Raw genomic sequence first — 25,732 nt, 5'->3', positions numbered from 1 at the left:
GTGTAGTTTGGTTGTTAGAGTCTTTTAGCCAGGCGGTCTATGGCGAGGAACTAGCAGTCTTGCCTGACCGTTGCAGTCATTTGAGACATGTGGTTCTAAGTAGTTTTTATAGCTGAGCATTATATACTACTGAAGCATGAAAATGAGGTTCTTACTAATTACGGAAGTTCCCCGTTGGCAAACCCGTTGTGGCACTGTACTGGGTTGATCCGAACTCACCGAATGAAGTCTTCCAAGTAGGCCTCGTCACCTACCCGTATAGTTGTTTAACCCGTTATGTGACGACTTGCCCATTACTACCGGCGCACCCATGTAGTCTAGCAGAAGACCAGCAATACGACTGTTTGTCAGCGGTGCCTATACCCGCATTATCACTGGTTTCACGTCAAGATCCACGAGTCTTCCCGCACTTTCTGGTTTGGCACTGTACCAAGGCGCCGTGTATGACTTCGATCGTACACGGGGTATGAGCGGACCCAGTTCCTAGATTAGATTTCAAGAATTTCCGACATGGTGATTTTATAACTTTATAAGGAAGTCATGGACTAACATCATGGAGCTCCACAACCGGAATCCGACCCCAGTCCCGCATGATACAGTCTCACAAGAGCCTTGTCCGCCCTGGTCTCGCGCCCTTGTCCTTCCTCAGGGTCCAGGTTATCCCGGGCGTCCTCCAGCGTCCTTATCGGCACCTCAGTCATCTCGTCATTTCTCGGGTGACCAATGTACGCTGGCCCCCTCCGGATGTAGGTCAGAGTTCGGCTCCGGCGGGAGACAAACGTGTTGGACTCGGTCCATCCGCATCTTCCCATCATCATGGACCAAAATCCCAACTTCGCAGCCTGCGGGGTGTCGTCTGCGTTGTGACGATGATGATGATGTCGGCGCTGGGCGCCGTCGCCGTCGCGATTTCCCATCCAACTCTTCAACTTCCTCCGTACTTGATCGTAGACTGGGTGCAAAGTCGATATGGAAGCCGCGATCATTATCGTGTTGGCCTCAACCACTGTTGGTATGATGGTCTTGGAGAGTTGAACTGGCACGAGTTTTAGCAAGCCAGAACCATGAATGGCGTAATCATGACATTTGAGATCTGGATCTTACAGGTGAAATCATCGTCAAACGCGAACACGCTAAGCGTCATGATTTTATATATTGACACGACGGTTGCGCTGCCAGGCGTACAAGGTCAGCCTGTGTTCCATAGTACTCCGGCCGATGAGGCCTTGCCCAGCAGAGCCTTGAGCGGAGTGGATCATTATCATCACGTACCATATTCCAAGCCCCATAACGCCGGACAACACCGCTTTCTTCTTGGTATCCCATCCAAGCTTGCGAAACACAAAGCCCGGGTATAATGCGAAGTACAAGTCCACGACAGAAGAGAAAGCTAGAGAAAGACTGTCAATTTCGCATTCTCACTCGTGTTCCTTGCATCTCCCGGGAGGTTGAGCTCACTGGCAGCAAAGTAGCAGAACTTGACGTAGGCCCAAGAATCCACCATGCCCTTAGCTGTATGGCTGGTGTCACCTGACGGGGTATCGGGCGAGATGAGCCAAATCAGCAGTATGGCAACGGCAAAGTTTATGACACAGATGATGGCCATACTCCACAGTATGGCCTGGTGGAGTTGCCCCGGCTTGAACACCCGAGTCAGGAGGCTCACCACCGTCAGCTTCGGGAGACCAAGGCCCAGGAGCAACGGCCCGGTGAGGATGTTATTCCAGAGGACGGCCTGCGTTTTTTCCTCGGCGGACAGCGTCGCCCAGTGTCGCCCGGCCCCCGTCGTCGCGTACATGTAGATAACCAATGCTGCGGTCACCCAGAGGTCGATCTGAGGAACTGGCCGGTTAGTGGGGCTTATATTGGAAAGTGAGGCTTGCCAAGACGGCTATGACGATCGATCCACTCGAACCCACCTGGTTGATCACGCTGAGCCATTCCTCCAGATACAGACGACGTCGTAGCAAGTAGACACAACCGTACAGCCTCAGGCCGATGAATATCGTCGCCACCAGCGTCATCACCACGGTGATGACGACGGTCGGCATGTCATCTTTTTCCGTCGAGATGTCCGGAGGCCAGTTGTCCTGTGCAGTTGCCATAGGGGACTTCTATCCGTGAGAGGAGACATCCATCGATGCAGAGTTTCTGGTTCGGTTACTTCTTCTAGAAGTATGTCAGGTCGAAGGTGTGGAGGAGGGGAACAGGGCTGGTTCCCTTCTGATTTTTCCTGCACTACAACCCAAAACTGTGAGGAGGGTTGGAGGGCTACTTGACTCAGTCAAATTTAGAGCTGAAGTTAATCTAGCGGACCCGTCCATAATTGGACGGGGTCCAGAGCAGTCCGCGCCTCTTTGGTCCCCGATTGGCAGTTTCAGGGATCTCAGCTTCGGGATTTCTTCGAGTAGCTGCACGCTTCGACCCGTTTCAAGGTGGTACGTTGGACTGGACATGATCGGAATCAGACATGAACCTGGGACACTCAAGCTTGGGATTGGCCAGGAGTTGAATGATGGGCATTCCATCAGCATAGTGACACAATCTCCCATTGCTCAAGCAAACCCCGGGCCGTCATCTCATCCTATTTCATGTGGTACTCCATTAGTCATTTTCTTATCCTTCTCGCCTCTCCACAATGCGCATTTCTAAAGTTCAAACAGATCCATGCCATGTTCTACGGTAGAGACCGAAAAGGGACCTTGGAACACGCGATGCTACCCTAGATGACTGGGCCCGGTCAAGCGCTCGAGGCTCAGCTGGACTTTTCGGAACGGGGGCGCAGAACGCGGCTGACATCCCAGGGATTACCTTGAACTCACCCGAAGCATATCCGTATGCCTCGGATCGCGGTTTCACAGATATTTCCCCATCCAGCATGTATTGGGAGTCTGTCTGTTGATATTTGCTCATACAGTGGAATGACTACAAGGTACTTAGTATCCCGATCTAGGGACTGCCCATTTGTGGTTTCGCTTCTATTCCGTATACGTGCGAGGACATACATGGCGCCTTCGTACGGTGGGACTGCCCATTTACATACAATCTTCGAGGTTCGTCTCATATTCAGCCACGAACACGAAAAGTGCTCTATAAGGGTGAGAGACAACTATCAACGACATGAATACACCACACGGGCCGATGCAATTGCGTTCATTCTAGGCTCAATGATAAAAGCGGTCAACTAGTCACAGCGGGGGGTGTTCGGATGCACACCTGGGCACCACCCGCACATCGACAGTCTCCGGATGCCGGGCCTAGCTTGTGATTTTGAGCCACCGATCGACTTCCATGTGTAATATGTGGATCTTCTATTGTTTCTTTAAATGACATGGTGGCCTCACCGTGTCGAAGGGAACGCCCGCAACCAACCTTGGAAGCCGAAATGGCTCCAACTGCTCGATTGAGCAAATATGGCAGACGGGTGGTGTGGTTTCGTTTCTAATCCCAATAATATAATATGTATGTGGCGCCTTCATACAGTGATAAGTGGTTTCGTTTCTAATCCCAATACATATAAAACGTATGCGGCGCCTTCATACAAGTAGTAAACGCTCAAGACCTAGCGTTTAAAAAATACAGTGCCAATAACAGTACAGAGAGCATACAATACGTCTGTGACATAGCATCCTGTCACGAGGTCCTGCAGTGCAACGAGGGAGTACTGCCGAGATTTGCTGCGAGAATTCCCTTTACGAAACCAGTGGCAATCCTGCCTCCTCGGTCAGCTCAGATCGCCGTTTCTTGGCTGCTGGTTGAGAATGATGCTGCGGGGAAGCCGAGGCGGGATACTTAATAAGCATCCCGTTCTTTTCGCCTTTTGGGGTGAACACGCCTGCACGCCTAGGTGCCACCCGCAGAGCCTAGCCTCCGCGAGAGGGGTTGCCCAAGCAAGTGGGCAGTTTGTCCTAGTTGGAGCTTGTTCTTCTTGTGCCGCTGCTAATACTACACCGCCGCTGACGACAAGGCACAGTAGCCCCACCAGTTGCGAGTCTCGCGATACATGCAGCCATTGGTCTGTTGTCGGCCCGGTGAGATCTTGTCACTAGCCCATGCCTGATATTGCGGCACCAACAAACGCACTGCTCTGTGGTTGGTCTTTCCCCGTTGCGGGCACGACAGATAGTCTAATGACATGCGATGGACATCACCATGCGTGGAGAAGACTTCTCCAAGAGCGCCCTCGCCCCGGGAGGGATGGCTGCCCTCTTTCGGCCAAATGTTCGCTTGGAGATCCCCTCGATATTTAACTTGGTTGATCCGGCCGTTGTCTTCACCTTCTCCCTCTGGCTCACGCTGAGGCTGTCACTCCCTCACAAGTTGACCAAGTACGTGGACATGGCAGCGATGGCTTCTCTTTTGTTGACTTGGTTTCTGCTGGGGATGGGCCCGGTCGGGTTGGCCCAAACTCCCTCGTCCGCATCTAACCAGACGGAGACGACAACGAGCTATCGAGAGGTCTTCACCGTCCCTTTTGATACCGATGTGGGGCAAAACCTTCTACCAAACATCGAGGACCCGGAGGCTGTCGATGCGCAAAGTGTCTGTCCCGGATACACAGCGTCAAACGTGCAAAACACAACAAATGGTTTTACGGCAGACCTAGACTTGGGCGGTGACGCTTGCAACGTCTACGGCAACGAGATTGAGCAGCTTACTCTCACCGTCGAGTACCAAGCGTCGGACCGTCTGCACGTTGGGATCCAGCCTCGATATATTGGCGCTGAGAATGAAACCTGGTTCCTCCTGCCCGAAGCCATTGTCCCCAAGCCTGCGTCATCCGATGATGGAGATACGACCTCTGACAGCAGCGACTTTGAGTTTACATGGACGAACGACCCTACTTTCTCGCTTACAGTGAAGAGGAAGTCTAGTGGGGATACTCTATTCACCACCGAGGGAAGCAAAATTGTGTACGAGGACCAATTTATTGAGTTCATCTCGCCTCTTCCTGAGAACTACAATCTTTACGGTCTTGGCGAAGTCATGCACGGCTTCAGGCTGGGGAATAATCTTACCAGTAGGTTTTATTGGCGAACATTTATTGAATGTAAAAGACTGGGGCCTAATCAAAGAGCAGGGACTTTCTACGCAGCGGACGTGGGAAACCCGATAGATGAGAACATCTACGGAGTGCACCCGGTCTACCTAGACACTAGGTACTTCCAGGACGTGGACGGACAAGAAACCTACGTGGCGAACGCAAATGACACGTCAGCAACGTATAAGACGTTATCGCATGGTGTCTTCCAGCGCAATGCTCATCCACAAGAGGTCCTGCTGCGGCCCGAGGGCATCACCTGGAGAGCCCTGGGAGGCACAATCGACCTCTACTTCTACTCCGGGCCGTCGGCTTCAGACGTGGTCAAGTCATATCAGGTCAGCACCGTGGGCCTCCCAGCCCAGCAGCAGTATTGGACCTTCGGGTTCCACCAGTGCAGGTGGGGCTATGAGAATTGGACCAGGCTGCAGGAGGTCGTCGACAACTTTGCCGCAGCTGACATCCCGCTTGAGACGATCTGGACCGACATTGATTACATGAACCAGTACCGAGACTTTGAGAACGACCAGAAAAGGTTCAGCTACGACGAGGGCGCTCAATTCCTCGAGAAGCTACATGCTAACGGGCAGCACTACATCCCCATCGTCGACTCTGCCATTTATCACCCAAACCCAGACAATGCGAGTGATGCCTACCCTACATTCGACCGCGGGATCGAAGCTGGTGCTTTCATGCTGAACCCTGATGGGTCACTATATATTGGCACTGTTTGGCCTGGGTATACTGGTAAGTCTATTTTTAACCACGGCTAAGGCTCTTAAGAGGTATCCACACTTAACGAGGCCATTGTGAATCAGCTGGTAGGAGAATATGCTAACAACGGAACAGTTTTTCCTGACTGGGTTGGCGACTCTTTGGGCGCGACCAATGGCTCAGGTGCCTTTTCCTGGTGGAGCAACGAGATCTCAACTTGGTACCAGGATGTCGCCTTCGACGGGATCTGGATCGACATGAGTGAAGTCTCATCTTTCTGCGTTGGGAGCTGCGGCAGCGCCAACATATCCCTCAACCCTGTCCACCCACCTTTCTTGCTTCCGGGTGAGCCGGGCAATGGAGTATTCAGCTACCCTGAAGGCTTCAACCTCACCAATGCCACCGAGGCTGCGGCCGCATCATCTGCGAGTGCGGCTCAGGCCTCTGCCTCCTCGGCGACGGCGACGAGCTCCTCGTCTACAACGACCTCATACCTTCGCACAACTCCTACCCCAGGCATGCGGAACGTCAACTACCCACCCTATGTCATCAATCATGTGAACGGGGATCTCGCAGTACACGCAGTCTCACCTAACGCAACCCACCACGGTGGCACGCAGGAGTATGACTTCCACAGCCTGTTCGGCCACCAGATCCTCAACGCCACGTACCACGGAATCCTCAACACCCTGCCCGGCAAACGGCCCTTCATCATCGGCCGGGCGACATTCGCCGGCTCGGGAAAGTGGGCCGGGCACTGGGGCGGCGACAACTACAGCGTGTGGTCGTCGATGGTGCTGGCCATCTCGCAGGCGCTGTCCTTCAGCATCTTCGGCGTCCCCATGTTCGGGCCGGACGTGTGCGGCTTCTCGGGCAACTCGGACCTCGAGCTCTGCAACAGGTGGATGCAGGTCGGCGCCTTCTTCCCCTTCTACCGCAACCACAACGTCCTCGGCGCCATATCCCAGGAGCCCTACGCGTGGGACAGCGTCGCCGAGGCGAGCCGCTCGGCCATGGCCATCCGGTACGCCCTCCTTCCGTACATGTACACGCTCTTTGCGGAGGCGCACTCGGCCGGCAGCACCGTCATGCGCGCGCTGGCGTGGGAGTTCCCCGAGGAGCCGTGGCTGGCGAACGCGGACCATCAGTTCCTCCTCGGCGGTTCCGTCCTGGTCACTCCGGTCCTGACACAGGGGGCTGAGACCGTCGATGGGGTGTTCCCTGGCTCGGGCGATGGTACCACTGTGTGGTATGACTGGTACAACCAGACTGCCATCACCGGCGTGTCCAGGGCCCAGAACGTAACCATTGACGCGCCACTGGGACATATTCCGGTGTACATCCGTGGCGGGAGTGTCATCCCTACTCAACAGCCCGGGAAGACCACAGCAGAGAGCCGGCAGAACCCATGGGGTCTCATTGTCGCACTTGACCTGCAAGGCAATGCCGAGGGGACGCTGTATCTGGACGATGGCGAGAGCTTGGAACCCGACGCCACCACCTGGGTGAAGGTACGTACTGGTGCGGCGATCCCTCACTTATCACATGTGAGACTGACTTGAAACCTCTGTAGCTTTCTGCTTCAAACACTTCCGTGACTGCAGAGCCTACGGGCGACTACACGGACTCAGTCGCTCTCGGCAATGTCACAGTCCTGGGCGTGACGGGCCAGGTGTCCGACGTGACGCTCAACGGACAGCCATTGACGAGTGGGTGGTCTTGGGATGGCACAGCCAACATTCTCAGTATTTCGGGCCTCAGCAATCTGACTTCTGATGGAGCGTTCAACTCAGACTGGAAACTACAGTGGAGTGTGTCTGGCACCGGCTCCGGCTCGTCCAACGGCAGCTCTGGCTCGTCCGGGGACACAGGTGCGGGTGGGCAGTCAGAGGTCTCTGCAGCCTCTGGCTATATCCTTGTTCCTGCAGCAACTCTGATAGCCATGCTTGTGGGTGTTTTGATAATGTTGTGAGCAGGGGCCTGTGCCACTTTTGCGTCGCCGAAAGTGCTCGGCTCATTGCACGAGTTCTCCAATCGATTTGGAAAGTCACTCTGCTTTTTGTGTTGAAGATAAGTAGTACTTGCGAACCTGGAACACCGAAAACTCCCGACCGGAGACCTCAAGCTGCCACCGGGCTCGAACACACGAAGGACGACTTAATTCGATACTCATCCTTAGATTTTGAGATCCCTTATTGCTGCCCAGCACCTGTCGGGTATTACATATTTATTGGAAGATCCACGGCGGTACGACCCAAGACGTTATTAGTAGTCGAGACCTTAGCCTTCGCTTTCGCGGAGGACGCTCGCACGACTATTAACATCAGGACCATCTGTTTTGGTCATCTCCCGTGCCAAGAGAAGTCAATAGTTAGGTATCGTACGCATCAAATAGTAGCCCCTATGTGTGATAATCATGAGTTTGTAAGCGCGTGTAGGTATTCATATGAGAGCTTCTCAGGGCCAGATATTCAGACTCAACGCGAAGCAATTGCATAGAGCGTCACTCAATCGCACGACGTTGTCATGTCTGGCCACTTAAAAGTGCTGCGAGTGGAACCATGCTTCTCAGGTCTCGGGCGGAAGAGAAATCAGGTCACTAACTGTGACGCCGGATCCAAATGGGGGATGCAGTGCAGCTCTTGGTCTACCATTTATTTTCTGTACAGCTACCTGGGCTGGCGGATGACAACCTTGGAACCGCTACTTTAGGAAACTATGGTGTCTCCCCAGATGGAAGTTGTTGTCTTTCTTTAGCTTCACTGGCACATTACTCACACTCAGTATCGTTTTGGAATCGAACGAGATATTCTTTCACGATGATCTCAATAAGGAAAGTCTGGGCTGCCAACTGGTCCATATTCTTTGGGGGGTGACGGATGTTCCGTCTCAACAAAGATTGTCTGGCAAATTCTTAAGGTCAATAAGGTCTGCGAGATACTGTGGGGACGGGTTTTCAATTCACGCAATTGGTCTGGGAACCAGACTCGAAGTTTCAACGCGACCTTCTCACCGCCCCCCCTCCCCAATTGGGGGAATCGTAACCCTGGGAAGGGTTGTTGATTGAAAAAGAGATCATCTCCTGATATCAGGCCGTTTGCTACGCACGTCCTACTTGCCACATGCAGGCCTTCAAACAAACGTGCCTCCCGAGGTCACCGTACGCAACCCCACCAAATCAGTATTCAAACAATGAGGTCCACCAAATGCATCACTTTGACCCCTTGCCAATGCGAAGTTTGTGGGAGCCGCAGTGGTCTGCTCCGCTGTAGCGGCTGCCAACTGGTCTATTTCTGCAGCAGTGCCCGTGAGTGACCGGGTGGGCTCCTGCGCCCACACACCTGCGCCCGTTAACTCATACATTCATCAGATCAAAGATCCCACTGGAAAAAGCACAAGACCCCATGCATAGCCATCAAGAAAGCCCGAGCGAAGTTTCTCGAGGAGGAGGCCGCCCTGCAAAACACACCAGCCAATGAGTTCGAGAGCGTCTTCGAGGCAGACGTCGGCCACTTCGGGCACACCGAGGGCACCGACGACTACATGGTACGACGCTCCGACCTCGTCGACGCCATTTTGATGTACTTGCCTCGCCACGAATCCTCCGTGGAGACCGCTCTCGACCACATCATGGACATGTTCCGACTGAACCGTAGCGACTACCTGGGTCAGAGGGCCTTGGTCCCCTCGCTGATGCTCCGCCTCTGGCGCGACCAGGATGCCTACGACTTCATGAAGTGGTGGGCTATGTGCGACATTGATGAGTATGACTGGGAAGATCTGGAGCTGCCGTACCTGGACACGAGGAATGCAGATGTTTTTGAAGAGCCCGTGTGGTGGACCGGCAAGGCTCTGACGATGAGCCATACATCTGCTGTGGCGTTGATCAAGTTGCGCGTCCTGTTCAAGCTGCGGGATCTGCAAAATACGCTGCGGGCTCTGCAGGCATCTGCACTGCCGCGCGAGATTATAGACCAGGTGCTCTGGGAGTTGTTGGCCGACAGTCTTCTAGCCGGACGCCTGGACCTTGTTTCCGCTGACACGGAGACCCTCGCTACAATGATTGGAAGGATAATGAAGCAGATTCGGGGGTTGTATGCTGCCGTGGAAAAAACAAACATGGGATTCTGGCCAATCCTAATTTCTTTCCAAGACGATCACCCAAAGTGGGAGACGCCGGAATCCTACTCCCTTGATTCGCGGTCGGAGGCTGAATTTATGGTTATGTATACTCATCTGGCGTGGGAACAAACACCCGGGGCGCTTGATGAGATTGAGGCGATCCAGTCTTGTCAGAATCATTAGTTATAGCGAACATGCATGGGAAGCTGGACCTGTTCGCAGACAAAGGTGGCCTCATTCTTAATTAGTGCAGAGGATCCCGTGGAATTGGGGAAAGTTTGTCGACGTCAGTGAGTCCGGAACATGTGATATTCAATGTTGAATAGGGCGAACGATTTCACTCTCCATCTTTCAAATTTGCACCGTGGTCACCCAAGAGCTCTATCAAGCAAACAGCTCGGCCTCAAATTAATGCGGACTGGTCCAAGCTGGTCGAAAATGACCCCTGGCATGTCCCCTTGGGATACGCAAGCCATCAGGGCCCCTGGCCTACTGCAACATTGCAGTCTAGCTCAGACTGAAGCCAACAGCACTCTCATACCGGGGCCGAATGAAACTCCGCGAGCAGTGGATAAGGAAATCTCACGACCATAATTACGATTTTTTTGCTCTCTGGAACAAGCTGAACGCGTGTTACAGATCTCAAACATCACCACAAGCACTTGGATGCTTATGCACCTGCCGAATATGTTTGCCCCGGAGGATTGGGACTACTTTGTGGTCAGTGGTAACCTCGCTGGGTCAGTTGTTTCGAACAGAATTTGCAGTCTTTAAAATTCAGAGTTCCGACATATACCTAGGTACGGAATAGAATCGAAAACACTTCAACCATCAGAGAGAAGCCTGCCCCATGAATCGACTCATAGAAGAAGAAAAGGTCAACAGTAAATAATTACCGTCCTTGGCTCCTAGGCGGCACCGGTGGCCAAAGCCATGAGTCCAATGAGTCCTCCGCCAAATGTCAAGCCCGCCTTGAACAAGTTCATCCATTTCCACCTCCTCAGCAGGCGCTCCACCTGAACCTGGTCCATCTCATTCACCAATTTCACCTGGTCGGAAGTACCGAGCAGAGCCCGTGTCACACCCTTCATAACGAGCCTCGTCCACAGAAGGCTGGAAAGGATTAACCCAACCGCATGGGCTAAAGCAAGGTTGAAATGACCTCGTTCTCCGGCGTAAAGATAGGCTGACACCGCAAGTGTAGTCGCCGAAAAGGCAGCCAAGGGCACGCCGATTTTGGTGCTGCCCCGGTGGACTTTGGAAAACAACTGGGTGCTTGTGTCGACGGGAAGTGCGTAAAGTAGCGGCACTGTATGGATTGCCCCGAGGTGGATGCCCGAGACTAGCAGGGACGAGGAGATTCCTAGGACTAGAGCTGTTGTACCCAGATTAACCGCAGAGTGCCGGTACTCAATCAACGAAGACATATCGCTGGAGGGTTTATTGGAATTATCTGTTCTGGAGTGTGCTTCTGGTAGACCGGATTGTGTTGAGGGCAGAGTAATGCAAAACAGTAAGGCTCAGCGTTTTAGGTTGGAGGGGATTTGTGCTTTGTGTCCTCTGGAGTGCATGGGGAGTATGGATTTTAAATATTCTTGCCGCCTACTTCAAGCTCCGAGGTGCATCGGCGGATAACAAGCTGACTTTCTTGGTTCCCGACTTGAAGCAGCCCCTACTAGTAGCGTGGATGCATGCGGTATGGCGCACATCACAACTACTAATAGTACCGTATGACGTAATATTCTTGGTTCTACCTTATTTATTTTGTGTATCTCGTTCTCACAAATACTGCACATCATAATCACCATTTGCTTGCCTTTGTCTTATGAAGTGTGCCACCACCCTCTAGAGGTGTATAGTGTAACATTTAAGTAACATCTTTGCCTTTCCTGCTGTCCAACCTTGTCAATTGAGAGGCACGTTAAAGTAGGGAAAATACCAATCGCACGAGATGGCTCTTTGGCTTGGAGCTATCTATCGCCGTCCTCAGGTGCAAATGTCCCACGTGCTCATTCCTCACAAGAAGCCGCCCCTACCGAATTCGAATCGCTACCTAGGTACCTATGTATACATCACTCATGCTATCAGACCGATACCTCCACAGAAAATAGCGATTCTAAATAATCGAGGCGCCTTAGCTCTGCTGGAGTTGGTGGAGCCGGTTCCGTAAAAAGCCAAATTTCCGGATCTCTCTCTCGTAGCGCCCTTACAGACCGTAAGACACCCTCAGTGTCAAGTCCATAACCGTCGTCATCACGTATATACCTGAGATCTTCTGAAATATCCAGGTCCTCATGTTGCAAAATAAGTGATACGTACGGCAAGCCCCTGTGCTGATTTATCCAATGATCTTGGTGTCTGAGCACGTAGAAAAGAGTACTTCTCCCATCTTTGTCTTTGGCGTTCACCTTGATATTGGGGTTTTGGAGGAGCATTGCGACGAGATTGTGTCCGGATTTCGGCTTTTCGAGTGCGTGGAGAAGCGGCGTTCGGCCACGATTATCGCCCAGGTTGACTTCCGATCCCTCGATGTCTAGTAATAATTCCACATCTTCTTCTCGACCAAACCTGCAGCTATACATCAAGGGCGTAATTCCCGCTATGTCAGCGTCATTCGAATGCTCCCGGATCTTGTCATTTGCCAACAATATCGGCAAAACTGATCGCTGTCCCCACTGTAGTGCATATGGTCGACAGTCTTCAGCCCCCGCCGCATAGGAGAGTGGCGTCCGACCAGTGACATCTTTTGAATTCACATCGACGAGAGGATGTTGAAGGAGCATTCTGACAAGGTACTCGAGGTGAAACTCGGATGCATATGACAGAGCCGTCCGCCCAGAGTCGTCCGGGGTGTCTGGATTGAAGCGAGGATCATTCAAAATCATCTGAAGCTTGGTAATGATGTGAAGTCCTTTGTTGCCTTGTTCAATTACCATCGAAGAATTTGCGTGGTGCTCCTTTAACATCCCAGAGATCGGGTTGTAGTATTGGCCGGTGTAGTCGAAGCTAGGATGTTCGAGCAACTTTTTCAATGTGCGGGTGCATTTGTCATCCGAAAATTCGTCTTCCTTCTCCCCGTCCCTAACATAAATTTCGCCAGCCAGGGCATGGGGTAGAGCGGTTTGCAACACATTTCGGCCGTGACTGCCTCTGCGATGAAAGTCAATGCTTGAATTATGCAGAATCAGATCCAGAATCGACTCCTGTATATCCATTTCATCATGAGTGAAGACGTTGGAGACCGCGAACTTCATAACATCATCGAGTCCGGTGAACGGAAGTAGGCGGCTCAAGTCTTGGTGCTCGAGCAAGGACTTCATAAGTGCCATCACTGGTCTAGGATCATGATAGCGGGGATGTACGAGATTTCGGAAGACTCGAACAGCACTGGAATGAAACAAGTCGGCGGCGGCCGGAATGCTCGAAACATGAGACAGCAGCATGCGGAAAACCTCCACGTGGCCACCTTTTGCTGCGAGTTCCAACGCATCTCCCGGGTCGCGCTTGCATACTTGTACGCCCGGAGAGTTCAGCAATACACGGACAATTTCGAGACAGCCCGCTGCGGCAGCAAGCTCAAATCCAGTTCGGAGCTGGTACCCGGTTCGGTGCTGGTACCCGGTTCGGTACTGGTAATACCTAGTAAAAGTGGCTTCGACGTCAACGCCATGTTCATGAATATATTTCACCCAGAAGGAAGCGCTTTTCCGCTCAAACAGTTCATCCAAACCGACAAGCACCTGATCAGACGATACGGCCAGCGTGCTGTGGATCAGACAGTTTCTGATCCGGACTTCGTCTATGGAAGAGCACATGGCGATTTCGGGGAGGCATATGGCGTCCAAGGGGCACCTTGTTATGAGAAAGGCAAGCGTGTCAAGGTCATTTTTCTCGTTCACTGCCCAGAACGCTTCGTAATAGATGTCGTCCTGTATCGTGGTTCGTGCAAGCAGCATGGATGCAAGTTCCAAATGCCCATTTTGACAGGCGAGTAGGAACGGCTCGTCACGAGCCACCGCCCACTTCAGGCTTGGTGCCACTCTCATCTCGTAGCCTTGATCCAACAACTTGCTCATCATATGGCCGAGGCCCCAACGAGAACAGATCGAAATTGGTGTAGCCCGCCGCAGACTAACATCGTCGAAATGCAGGTATCCGTTGAAAGGGGTAGACCTTTGCCATCGCGTAGGTCTATAACACCTCATGCACCAATGCCAGTCTGTCTCAGCATACACGATGGCGGCTGGGCCTATGAGGAATTGGAGGAGCAAATCCTGCAGTGGGGTCTGAAATCCTGAACAATGCGACGCCCAGTGTTGCTGGCAGTAACTCAGAAACGGCCAGTCCGTGAGTGCACTTCGGTAAATCATGTCCAAATCATTGCTTTGACCCATCCACTCCTCGGAGTCGGGACACCATGGAAAGTACTGCTTATCCTTTGTCACATGCTCCGACTGAGATTTGTTGGCGCACTCAATAGCCTTCGATACTTTGGAGTTCATCATATAGGCAGTACACACCCGTGCTGGATCCATGTCTGCACCTGGTAGCCACTTCGTGAGCCGGTCTCGTGTGAAGTACTCCTGTGTAGTGTAATGAACAAATCGAACGACATTCGACTCGTGGTCGATCGTGACCAGTCCGGCGCAGAAAGACACAAGAGAATCCAACTTTACAAGGCCCGATGCCGTGAGATCCCTCTCCAAGTGTTCGGGTTTTGTGACGGCGTGCTGGAGCTCAATTGGTGTCAATGGCCGTAGACATTGAACCATCCAGGAGATGGTCAGGTGAGCATAATATCGACGATTCGCAGGCTGATGGTCGATACGCTTAGTCGCTTCCTCATACGCCCTGTCCAAGGCATCCGGCCCTGTGGACAGACTTCCCAAGATGTCCTCGACTTCAGACTTGGTGTACGCATCTTTTAGAGAGTCTGAATGCAGAACCGCAAGCAGGAAGCTAGGTGGGCATTATGAAATTGTTAGCCCTCACGAGTTAAATTGCAGGTTGGACAGAACCTGGGTACTAACATTCCAGCCGAAGCTTCCACAATTCGATCCGCGATACTCAGGCGGAGGTCAAAGTCATCGGGAAGGTGTCGAAAGTCACAAATTTTGTGATCCAGATACGTACGTAGGTCGTCGTCAGAGGCTGTTATCTGGATAGTGGCATCTGGCCACTTACTGATGGCGGGGTCATCGGTCAGGTGTGGCCGAGTCGTCATCATAATTTTCAGATTACCAGAAGTCTGAAGTCGTTTCACGAGACGCAAAAACCGTGAGCGGGCCCCGTCATCGTCATAGAACTCATCCAAGGCATCCAAAATGAGAAAGCTGCTCTCAGATAATTGGATGAGACTTTCGAGGATAGATACTATATCGTCCTCACTCAGCAGTTCCGCTTTGGTTTTCCTCCCATCGTACAAAGTCTGGAGGCGTTCGGGAACACGTTCACTCCAGGAAAGAAATTGTGCCAAGACTGCGAGAAGAAGTGTCCGTTGACCATGGTCTTGCAAGTGTCGCTTGTAGTTGAAATATAACACCGCTGTGAGATGAATGCCATCCGTCATGTTGTCGTCCAAATGGGATTTCACGACGGAAGCCATGACAGTCTTTCCTGCGCCTGGGAGGCCAGGACAAAAGATGGTGGCATGGGTGCCCTTGAGCCATTGTCGGAAAGTATCCGAGCCCAGGAATGCCTGCCCCGTACCATCCTGCGCTGTAGCGTTGTAGTCCCGCTGGAAGTTTTCGTGGTTCACGGTGGACTGGTATATCCATTCGATGATCTTCTTTTTGTTCGATTCTGCCTTCTCTGTTGCCTGTAAAGTTGCGGTTGTCTCGATGCGGCCTTCGACTCTACCTAGTACCTCATGGGTATGACCGGACAAGGACCTTTAAATATCTAGTCAGACAAGTTCAATACTGCATTGCGCCGAACAGCACCATTTTTGCACTTACAATTGATCATGTGACAATGCGAGCTGGATGGCAGATTTGTGTCGCTCGACCTTCCTGAATATGTCTTCGATCTTCCCCTTCTCGCGATGCCAGGCAAAGACCTTTCGGAAGCGATAATTCTTGATCCGAAGCAAGATGCTCACAACTTGCTCCATGTCACTCTTGTATTGTTTCAGCACTCCGTCCTCGCCGGCCAAGGCCTTCAAGTGGTTGGACCATGGCTCCACAGTGTTTCCGACTGCCGCATCTGAATGGAGGCGCTGCTGTGCATGTTGCAAAATGATGCAGGAAGAGCTGGCTTCGGATATATACTTATAGCAATCCAGCCCAGAGCTCTTGATCTCTTCAAGGACTTTGATAACCTTGTAGACCGTCTCAATGGTCGCGATGATGTTTGGGACAAGGCCAAAGGCGTCCATTGTAGATATTGCCTCGTCAACTTTAAAACTTCGCCAACCCCGAATGAAGAAGTCTGGATCCGCTTGGCAGACAGTGGGAGATAACAAGGTGAGGAAAGATAGCATGAGCTCATCTTTGGTATAAGAGGCTTTTAGTAAAATGTTTGCAATGTGGCTGAGTCTGACGTCGTACCTGTGCGCTGTCAGCAGGCAGCAATAGGTGTTTGATTGGTCCATGTCCATGAGCTCCCCCTCCCCTTCCCACCCGGGCGAGCAATGAACAAGGGTGCCGAGCCTCTGATGAGCTGTTCTGGGCTTTTTTGAGTTAGGAGTCCAATCGAATCGGTCTATTGAAAGAGCAAAACAGCCCTGGAGCCCTTCATGTTCGTAATTTCCATTCCACCTGGGCAGACTACATATGTACCTACCTAGGTACCCGCTGACAGGAGGTGTTCATCTTGTTCTATGTAGTAGACTTTTGGCGGCGAAATTCTCAATATATGGATGATGTGCTATGGCGAATCACTTTACTTGTTCGCTACTCATGAAACTCTTCAGATTTAGCCCCATAGATTAACGTTAACAACTTTCATCACCTTATCCAGGAGGATAGGCTTCTATGGGCAAGTGTTGTACCCCATTCGGAAACATGCCATGTCAGAATAATATAGGATGCTACTTTTCCACCGCATTTTTGCTATACATACCATGAAAGTCTCCTAATGTCCCCCAATGGGGTTATGTGTTGTGCATGTGTCGCCAGATGGAGAGACGGTGTCTGAGACGAGCAGGGAACGGGGAGCTGGGAAGACAGATCTAAATGTCTTCGATGTAGACATTTTTGAGCCTTTATTTTCATTTAAACTGTAGTGATACCTCAGCGAACATCTTACATATGTGCTGCAGAATCCATCCGTCCCAAGACACAGCTGACATGACCGGACCGGCCTGGATCTTTTCAAAGCCCCGTGCCAATAGGCCAAAAAAAAAGCAAAGAAAAGAAAAACAAATGTTGCTACTGATAATGAGTTTCAATTACTTAAGTAGGCTTATGGAAGTCCTATTTATCTGTACATAGGCAAAATTCGCCGGCAGCCGACATAGCCAGGGCAGCTTCGATGTTGCCGATGAATCTCTCCGTCAAAGTCTCGTTCTTTTATGTCTACCATTTTCTCTCCCCGATAATTACTCGTTATGTTCCAAGGAAATACAATCGATGAGTCCATACCGATGACGATTTGGGCACACAAAACCGTAATAAGTCTGAATTTCCGGATGCTGGCTAGAAGACTCACCAGAGAGGTCATGACTTCCCTGCAAGATTATAGGTGTCTTTGACCCAAATTAGCAATCCAAAATGACCTCTCGCCCGCGTGGCCACATTTGGCGACCGTCATAAGTGACAGGCGGGATATACGCAGGAGATGGCGCCAGATAATAAAATTGTTTCTTTGTCACGTCGTCTCCGACACCTGAGGGCCGTCATCTATTCTTAGAAGGGCGGCTCCTGAGCTCTTTGATGCGAATAATGACGACCAAGTGTATATGAGAGGTGCAATTCCTCTTTGTCGGGCCGCTCTGGATTCCCCACGAAATCTAACTTCTACGCAGCGGCATCAACACACCGAAGACATTTGCAGTATCGAAGATCAGTACTATTGCTCACAAGCGCAGAAATGTCACACCGAACCAGCCCTCTCGACACCACATCTCAGATAATGTCCTCCACAGGCGCAGAACCCGAAGACTCCAAGGACAAAGCCCTCGAGGTGCTAGCCATCTACCTCTCGGACGACGAGCTGGTCGACTTCAGCAACTTCAACATGGCAGGGGGCGCCCACGGGCCCGAGGACCGCGACAGGTTCATGGCCCTCACCAACATGCACCAGCACGCGCTGTACCAGCTGGGGCTGGCGATCATGGCCTCGGAGGTCGGGGGCGAGGGCGCGCTCGAGGTCTTTTCGGACATGCTCGCCATGACAGGGGAGGCCCTGAGGCAGCTCAGGCAGCAGCAGCCTGAGGGCCAAGAAGAAGAAGGATCGCCCCGGGTGGAGGAGGTTGTTACTATTAACCCTCACCGGCATATGCAGCCCCAGGGGGACGGTCCGGAAGTCGGTGGTGGTGGTGGATCTCCGGAGACCGGTTTGGGCCGGGTCGAGTCGATAGGTGAGTGAGTCAGTTGAGTCTGTTGGGCTGTATCAATCAAATACTATGTTGAATTGTTAGTCGCCGCGCGACCCTGAACCACATTAACGAAACCCCCTTTTCGGCCTGCGCCTGACTTGATCAACCTCTGATGTCCTTCTTGATCCTATACTTGTAGAATAACAACACAAGACACGTATGTGTTTGTTTTCGAGCCTTATCGTGAGATCCCGTCCGTTCCGGTCAGGCCGACCCAGCGCAGTGGAGATGCCCCCTTCAGGGCTCTGGGGGATCGTCAGGCGGAGACCCGCAGTCTCCAGAGTGTCCTGAGAGGCCCTTGCCCCAATTCTCCTGAAGATCAATGCCAAATGGATATGCCAACAAACCAAAGGATTGCATGTTTACGAACGTTGTTGCTAATGGGAACTCGTATTTATTGTGTGATTTTGTGTATATAAAGCGCCCCTGGGGGACTTGATATCCGGCTCTTGTTTTTTGTCCCTATCCATCCTCATCCTCTTCCTCAACCCCCTCCATCAAGAAGACACGAACCTCAAGCACAGATTCATTTCTGTTCAGCCTAAACAAATCCGACAAAATGAAGTTCTTCGCTCTCGTGTCTGCCACCTTTGTCGCCCTCGCGGCTGCTGCCTGCAAGGACGGCGCTTACTCTTGGTACGTGTAGACCCAGTAACCCCCCCCCCATACAACCACTTGAGAGCCATGTTCACGCCCGGCCTCAAGCACCCCTTTGCGATGGAGCCAGTATCTGACATTGAGAAACTCCGTCTAGCGAGGGTAACACGCCCGCCGTCTGCCAGAACGGCAACGTCGTCAAGATGGGCGCCTGCGGCCCCAGCCAGAACTGCACCATCATCAGCGGCAGCGCTGTCTGCAAGGAGTACCGCCCTTAGGTCTTGAGAGTGCGGAGTGGTGGAGAGAAGGGTGGACTGATTCGGGGCCCCCCTGGGGAACAATACTACCTGAGAGGGTCCTTGCATACCATGCCTTGACTGGCCTGTTGGCGAATTGAATCTGTTCCAGCCCACTTTATTGGTCTATATGCAGGCTACACGTGAGAGACTTGACTTCACTAAGGTTGTGTGTGACATGTACTCAGTTGCTTACTGTACGTAAGCGCTGACACGCCTGTCATTGGCCCTCGGGCCTCGTCCGGAAGACAGATTCGATGCCCGCCAACGATGCTGGGCTTGATGTGTGTCGCCGTTGAAGAAAGCAGGAATACCTGCTAGTTATCTAACGCGGTAGGCTGCCCGGACATTGGCAGAAACCGGTCGCAACAAGGACATTTTCTATGCTGGGTGCCGAAGTAGGCTGCGTCACCAACAGGCTGCTCAGGGGTTTGAAAACGATTCTCAAGGGAACCTCTTAATGATCATGATGTCCAGATACCGCCTGCATATTTACTTTGTAGAACAAAAACCCGAGCCCCGAAAACACCAGTGCGGACAATGCCGTGTGCAAGACAAACCCAATCAAAGGAAAACCAAAGCATGAGACGTGAGCCCCGTGAGCTCATTCCAATTAGCCACCTTCAGCCCTCCATCTTGACATCATCACCCCCTGCCTCCTTGCTCAGGTTCTTGAGCACGTAACTCCGCTTGAAGTACTCGTTGGGGTGAACGATGGTCTCCAGCTGGTTGGCGGTCATGACGCCCTCCTCCTTGGCCTTCTTGATCTCGTTCTTGTGCAGGTATTCGAAGACGCTGGGGAAAGAAGATGGTTAGCATCCTGACGCGACAGGTTCAAAAAAAATACACGGAAGGCGCCACCCGCTTACCGATTACAAGCCATGTGATACTTGGTCTTCTCCTTATCCTCCTTGACACCATTCATCACGCCCCTGTCGTTAACACCCATAGCCTGCATGAGGTTGGACAGGTTCTCGAGGCTGAAGTGGCGGTAGGGGCAGCCGTGGGCCTCGCCGGGGCCGGGCGGGTGCTCGGTGAGGATCTTCTGGCAGCTGAAGGGGCTGTACCCGCCGCCGCGGCGGTTCGAGTCGCCGCCGACGTCGCCGTAGCTGTGGCGCACGTTGTACCGGTAGTCCTTGTTGAACTGGTCGTCGGTGACCTTGTGGAACGCGGTGCGCCAGAAGACCAGGGCCTCCTCGAGGTTGAGCCCCAGCCCCTTGAGGAAGAGCGTGTACTGCAGGCGGCCGTAGTGCTTGAGGTGCGCGTCGCGCCGCAGCGAGCGGTGCAGGTGCGACATGCAGGCCGGGAAGTGCGCCGACAGCTTGTCGATGTTGCGCGCCGAGATCTCGGCCCCCGCGGGCAGGTCCCCCGTGGCGCTCTGGTAGGAGGCGTCCGGGGTGATGAAGTTCTTGGACAGGTGGTCCAGGATGGGCGTCAGGCGGTCGTCCTCGTCGAGCCGCGGGAGGGCGCGGGCGGTCAGCTCCAGGGCGCGCTCGAGGCGCGACGTGAACTCGGTCACGACCATGCTGGTCTGCTCGCGCGAGGGGACGTAGGCCTTGCCGGCCCTCAGGAGCACCCTCCTGCCCTCGACCAGGTCGGGCACGCGCTCCCAGTCGACCTTGCACCACGTCTCGTCGGCCGGGGCGGCCTTGCGGCCCGAGAGGGCGGCCAGCTCGGGCTCGAGGTCCCGCCTCTCGTCGTCCGAGATCATCTCCCAGTCCAGGGCTAGGTTCCTGACGAAGTCGTTGCGGTCCCTCGTGTCCTCCTGGTTGAGGCGCAGGCGGAAGAGGGTGGTCTCGACGCGGGTGAAGCGGCGGCGCAGGTCCTCGGTGGCGGCGAAGGCGAGGCGCAGGATGAAGTGGCTGTAGTGGTCCTTCTGGCGCTGCAGGGCGAGCTGTGTGGACTTTGAGGTGTTGAAGTCGAGGGGCAGGTACTTCTCGAGGAGGGGCTTCATGTGGGCGGCGGTCTCATCGTGGGACTTGTTGCGGAACGAGCATGCCTCGAGCTCGGCGAGGACTGCAGGATGATGATCATGTGGTCAGCAGGGCGTTCGATAGACACCTGGTGGCTGTGGGTGGTGGTTGTCTTCTCTTGTACCTCTGAGGCGGTCTATTGCCCATTGCTCGAACTGCTCGAGGGTGATGTCTGCGGTGGGCGGCGTCGCGTAGAAGTTGAGCCTGTGTGGGTATTGCTGCTCCTTGTAGCCGCGGTCGGCAAACTGCTGCTTGCGGTGGTCGACGTGCCGCCGTTTGGCGTCTATCCTGTTGAAGTCTTGTCTGAACATGATGACGGTCGCGTGCTGCCCAATGTCACGATCGATTAATCCCGAGTAACAATTCCAAAGACTGTCTAAAGGCGAGTCCAGAAGCGGGTGGGGCCTTGGGCTGGGAGACGCGCCTGGACGCGTCGTGCCACAGGTTTCCCATTAAGGTAAAAAGGGCCAATTGGGCCAATCGCGGGTTAGCTGATTGATCGATTGGGCCTGCTCTTGTACCTCTGTATCTTTCCAGGCAGCTGCTCAGGAACCCTCGACCCTGGACCCTCGCCAGCGCCATTCGGGGTTGCCAGGAGGGCGCAGCAGACCCGACCCCTGCTCCCGCCAACAGCAGACCTCACCCATCATCCCATCACCCCGTCACACCGCTGACCGTCCTGCAGCCCTACTGCAACGGCATTGTACTAGTATCTCGTCATCGCTTTTTCGTCGTGCTCGTTCTCGGTCGATTCTCTACGGACTGCCACACAGCCTCCTTCTTGGCCCCCCGGATCCTTTCTGACCACGGCGCTTCTGATTGGGAGAAATGCGCCCATTGACCGCCTTTTGAATCGGGGACCAACATTGAACACTCACTCCAAGTCATTTTTTATATTTCATTATCGTCGTCGGTTAAGGGACCTCGGCGCAAGGCGTCTGTTCTCGGCAAGGCACCCGAAGATCCATCCCGAAAAAAAATGCACTTCTCACCTACCCCAAGCAGTCAGTGCCAGTCACACAACGTTGTCAGCCAGGCTCCCTGTTGGCCCGTCATCGATCTGGACCCACCCGTAGGGCTGAGTACAGATGAGGAACTAGCCTGTGGTTGGTTCAAGTCCTCATGGCCCTTTCGATATCACCTCTGTTGGTAGTCCTCTGCGTGGCTTGCGCCTGGCAAGTGTCTGCGTGAGTGTGTGTGTGCCTGTCTTGGTGTGTTGGTGTGCCTCTCTCTGGCCGACATCCTCGGCAGTCAACCCTAGCTTGGCCAACTTATTCAACGGTGCTCTAAACTTAGTTCTCACTTACACATCACAGGCTGCCTCTTCGTGAAATATGGATGCCTTCGGCTTTGTACAGGCTGCCGGATATATATGGCACTGGCTGCCAAAGTCAACAATGCATCACGGCCAAGGATCTCCATCACAGCTAGCCTCTCGAGATCAGGTGCCGAGCTGATGATCCGCCTAATATCAATACCTCACTCGTTAATCTCATTCGCTTTTCATGTCGTCATGTCGAATCAACTACCCCCACGCAGGCGTTGGGCCGAATCTGGTGACTGGGATCCCGTCCGCCCGCTCATAACGAGGATGTACAAGGTCGAGGGCAGGTCATTGAAGGAAGTAATGAGGATCATGGAGACAGAGCACCAATTCCTTGCCACGTAAGTTTACCATGCTCCTTGATCGCCCGCATAGAACCCAAGCCAATAACCACCACGAGCAGGCCAAAGATGTACAAGAAGAGAATAAAAGACTGGGCCATTGACAAGAACCACAAATCCGAGAGGTCGCCCCGGACGAGACAGCAGCGGGATCTGCCGGGCGAGCCACACTCGAGCAGCGTCAGGAGCGTTGCCATTGGCCCTCAAAGGCTAAGAAATCCCACATTCAACCCCAGTCCCGGCCCTGTCCAGGCTTATCAGTACGGCACGCGTCCACCAGCTGAGGGATCCACGCAGAGAGGATACCCCAACCACACCCCCGGGACCATGCAGCCACCACAACAGGGCCAGCCATACTGGGCAGCAGGCACCAGCCAGCCCAACAGCGACGGCTACGGCTACGGCTCTTATCACACCTGCCCATTCCCACAGAGCGGGCATGCAAGTATCAGCGAGCAACCCAGGACCTCCCCTCCCTCCTCCCCCTCGTCCTCCTCCGCCGCCCTCCTCAGCAGCATCCGGGACCGCTTCCTAGAGGCATCAGACGCCATAACCCGCCGCGACACCACCGCCGACCTCTTCGGGATCCTCAACCCGGCCTACGAGGCCATCAGCGCCGTCGCCGCCTCCGAGGCCGGCACCAGCACGGAACAGCTCCTCGCCGCCGTCGCCGACCTCTGCCGGCTCCTCGCGGGCAGGCCGGACCACCGCGACATGCTGCGGCAGCTCCTGCAGTACGTGCTCGCGCTCGTGCCCGGCGCCGCGCGCTCGGGCCGGTTCCTCTCGGGCGACGGGGTGGTGCTGGCGGTCCTGGGGCAGGCGGGGGGCGGGGGTGGTGGTATGCCGTCGGACACGGCCGTGCCCGCGCGGGATCATGACTGCTGCGAGCAGCAGCAGCAGGCCACGGGGGCTGGATCAGCCTCGGGAGGCTGCTGGTTGTGACGGGGGGGCTGGAGGCTTCCCTGTTGGTTTCGATTCGCTTCTGGTGCCACTGGTGGATGACCCTCTTGTAGGTTCACATGGCGAGTCTTTGTATTTTTATTTTTTTCTCCGTTTCTCTTTCATATTCCCTCAGGGATGGATGCTGGATACCCAACAGATCTGCCGGGTGGCAGATTTATTTATTTCTCTTATTGGTTCTACTTCCCTTTTTAGTCGAGCTTTCATGTAGGCGCCTCTAGCTGTGTCCTCTCAATCTCAACCTTCTTATCTATCTTACTGTCTCGGCTCTCTTGCCAAGACCATGTGTGGTCATTGTGAAGTGTTCTGTCGGGCCAGGATCCTTCTGTATCTGGGCAGTCTCCTTGACTATTATCGCCCACCCGTCAAGATCATCTCGTGCTGATCCACCTGGATGTCGTAGAGACTTTCTCTTTCTCTCCCCTGCGCCATTACGGAGTATAGGAACTGACCATACCGTCCGTCCTTCTCACCCAGGTCTTATCCGGTGTGACCACCACCAGCCTAAGTGGGAACTACACATGGAACAGTCCAACATAGCTACCATTAACCACCCACTAGCCCCGAGTAGCCTCTCACAACCAGGCCCCGGCCAGTATAAGCCAGAAATCCGGCCCGCCCCGTCGGCTCGGTTGGTCTAGCTGGTACGATGCCTTGGGTGGTTGGCGGCAGCACAGAGGAGATGGAGGTCCGACCCCTCCACTGAGGCAAAGTGTCCCTACACGGTGTTCTTTTTGTCTCCCGGGCGATGACCACTGGCCTGGTCGATATAGCTTGGAAGTCCAGACCCCCTCCCGGTTCAGTTGGTCTAATGGTAAGGCGCCCTTGGTGGGTAGTGGTGACACAGGGGAGACGGAGGTTCGACCCCTTCACTAAGCCAGACTTTTTTTAATTTCTTGTTTCTTGCTATTTTGCCTGTCTGCCTTACTGGTCTGGTCGATATAGCCTAGAAGTCCAGGTCCCATCTCGGTTCGGTTGGTCTAATGGTTAAGGCGCCACTGTAGCACAGAGGAGACGGAGGTTCAACCCCTCCACCGAGCCAGACTTTTTTTCATTTCTTTTTTTACCTGTTTGCGCCACTGGCCTGGCCTGGTTTGGTCTGGCCTGGTCTGTATAAGTCGAAGCTTATTTGTACTTGTGGTTCGGTTGGTCTAATGATAAGGCGCCTCGGATGGTGGACAGTAGCATAGAGGAGACGGGGGTTCAATCCCTCCACTGAGCCAGAACATTTTTTTTTCCTTTACTTTTTCACATGTTTCTCTCACTGGTGTTGTTCGGTCGATATAAGTCAAATGCTATCTTTGCTTTTGGTTCGGTTGGTCTAATGGGAAGGCGCCTCTGGGTGGTTGACAGCAGCACAAGAGGAGACGGGGGTTCAACCCCTCCACTGAGCCAGATCTTTTTTTTTTTCCCTATCTCTCCTTTTTATTATAAAAAAAAACCCGCCTGTTTAACTAACTGGTCTGGTCGATATAGGTCGAAGGCTATCTGTCCTGTTAGTTCGTCTAGTGGGAAGGCGCCCCGTAGTGGTATATAAGTAGTGACCGCAGCGTAGCCACCGCAGCTGGTAGAAGGATGGATAACCACTTCAGGGGAGACGGAGGTTCAACCCCCCCCCCCCCACCGAGCCATTTCTGATCTTTTGTTTTCCATTTGTATCTTTGATATCCACGCTGACACATATCATCATTGCAAAACTACTACCTAGCTATTTGCACACATATTACGTACCTTGTTTAAACTGATATACAACTATAGTACTTCCTAAAGATACCTAGGTAAATATTCTTCTAGAAGTGGCCACAAACACGTATCGTGTTACACG

The 25,732-nt window shown here is 53.3% G+C and overlaps 7 protein-coding genes across 7 annotated transcripts; 4 read left to right on the top strand and 3 right to left on the bottom strand.

The window, feature by feature from the left end:
* Positions 1-705: 705 nt before the first annotated feature.
* KVR01_013231 (uncharacterized protein) lies at positions 706-2,105 on the bottom strand (the record flags this gene model as incomplete). Its single annotated transcript, XM_044789402.1, has 6 exons — positions 706-842; positions 923-1,036; positions 1,105-1,172; positions 1,273-1,390; positions 1,459-1,834; positions 1,920-2,105. 6 exons carry the CDS (start codon positions 2,103-2,105, stop codon positions 706-708), a joined length of 999 nt encoding a protein of 332 aa, XP_044637876.1.
* A 1,776-nt stretch (positions 2,106-3,881) lies between these two features.
* Positions 3,882-8,394, top strand: KVR01_013224 (uncharacterized protein). The gene is made up of 4 exons (XM_044789594.1): positions 3,882-5,020; positions 5,081-5,788; positions 5,891-7,266; positions 7,329-8,394. The coding sequence occupies exons 1-4, from the start codon at positions 4,141-4,143 to the stop codon at positions 7,725-7,727; spliced, it is 3,363 nt and encodes a 1,120-aa protein (XP_044637869.1). The 5' UTR covers positions 3,882-4,140; the 3' UTR covers positions 7,728-8,394.
* A 490-nt stretch (positions 8,395-8,884) lies between these two features.
* KVR01_013198 (uncharacterized protein) lies at positions 8,885-10,100 on the top strand. Its single transcript, XM_044788315.1, has 2 exons — positions 8,885-9,062; positions 9,126-10,100. The coding sequence occupies exons 1-2, from the start codon at positions 8,948-8,950 to the stop codon at positions 10,058-10,060; spliced, it is 1,050 nt and encodes a 349-aa protein (XP_044637843.1). The 5' UTR covers positions 8,885-8,947; the 3' UTR covers positions 10,061-10,100.
* A 1,704-nt stretch (positions 10,101-11,804) lies between these two features.
* On the bottom strand, positions 11,805-16,326 carry KVR01_013226 (uncharacterized protein). Its single transcript, XM_044793589.1, has 3 exons — positions 15,835-16,326; positions 14,908-15,768; positions 11,805-14,836 (listed from the first exon to the last, which is right to left on the bottom strand). Exons 1-3 carry the CDS (start codon positions 16,251-16,253, stop codon positions 11,962-11,964), a joined length of 4,155 nt encoding a protein of 1,384 aa, XP_044637871.1. The 5' UTR covers positions 16,254-16,326; the 3' UTR covers positions 11,805-11,961.
* Positions 16,327-17,908: 1,582 nt separating this feature from the next.
* On the top strand, positions 17,909-18,406 carry KVR01_013157 (uncharacterized protein; the record flags this gene model as incomplete). Its single annotated transcript, XM_044794826.1, has 1 exon — positions 17,909-18,406. One exon carries the CDS (start codon positions 17,909-17,911, stop codon positions 18,404-18,406), a length of 498 nt encoding a protein of 165 aa, XP_044637802.1.
* Positions 18,407-19,739: 1,333 nt separating this feature from the next.
* Positions 19,740-21,740, bottom strand: KVR01_013199 (DNA primase subunit PRI2). Its single transcript, XM_044785610.1, has 3 exons — positions 21,407-21,740; positions 20,179-21,325; positions 19,740-20,104 (listed from the first exon to the last, which is right to left on the bottom strand). Exons 1-3 carry the CDS (start codon positions 21,591-21,593, stop codon positions 19,933-19,935), a joined length of 1,506 nt encoding a protein of 501 aa, XP_044637844.1. The 5' UTR covers positions 21,594-21,740; the 3' UTR covers positions 19,740-19,932.
* A 210-nt stretch (positions 21,741-21,950) lies between these two features.
* KVR01_013158 (uncharacterized protein) lies at positions 21,951-24,160 on the top strand. Its single transcript, XM_044787926.1, has 2 exons — positions 21,951-22,947; positions 23,010-24,160. Exons 1-2 carry the CDS (start codon positions 22,655-22,657, stop codon positions 23,887-23,889), a joined length of 1,173 nt encoding a protein of 390 aa, XP_044637803.1. The 5' UTR covers positions 21,951-22,654; the 3' UTR covers positions 23,890-24,160.
* The last annotated feature ends 1,572 nt before the right edge of the window (positions 24,161-25,732 follow it).

Source organism: Diaporthe batatas, assembly GCF_019321695.1.
Source record: "Diaporthe batatas strain CRI 302-4 chromosome Unknown Contig00024, whole genome shotgun sequence".
Classification (NCBI taxonomy): Eukaryota; Fungi; Ascomycota; class Sordariomycetes; order Diaporthales; family Diaporthaceae; genus Diaporthe; species Diaporthe batatas.
This window is presented reverse-complemented; position numbering and strand designations above follow the sequence as displayed.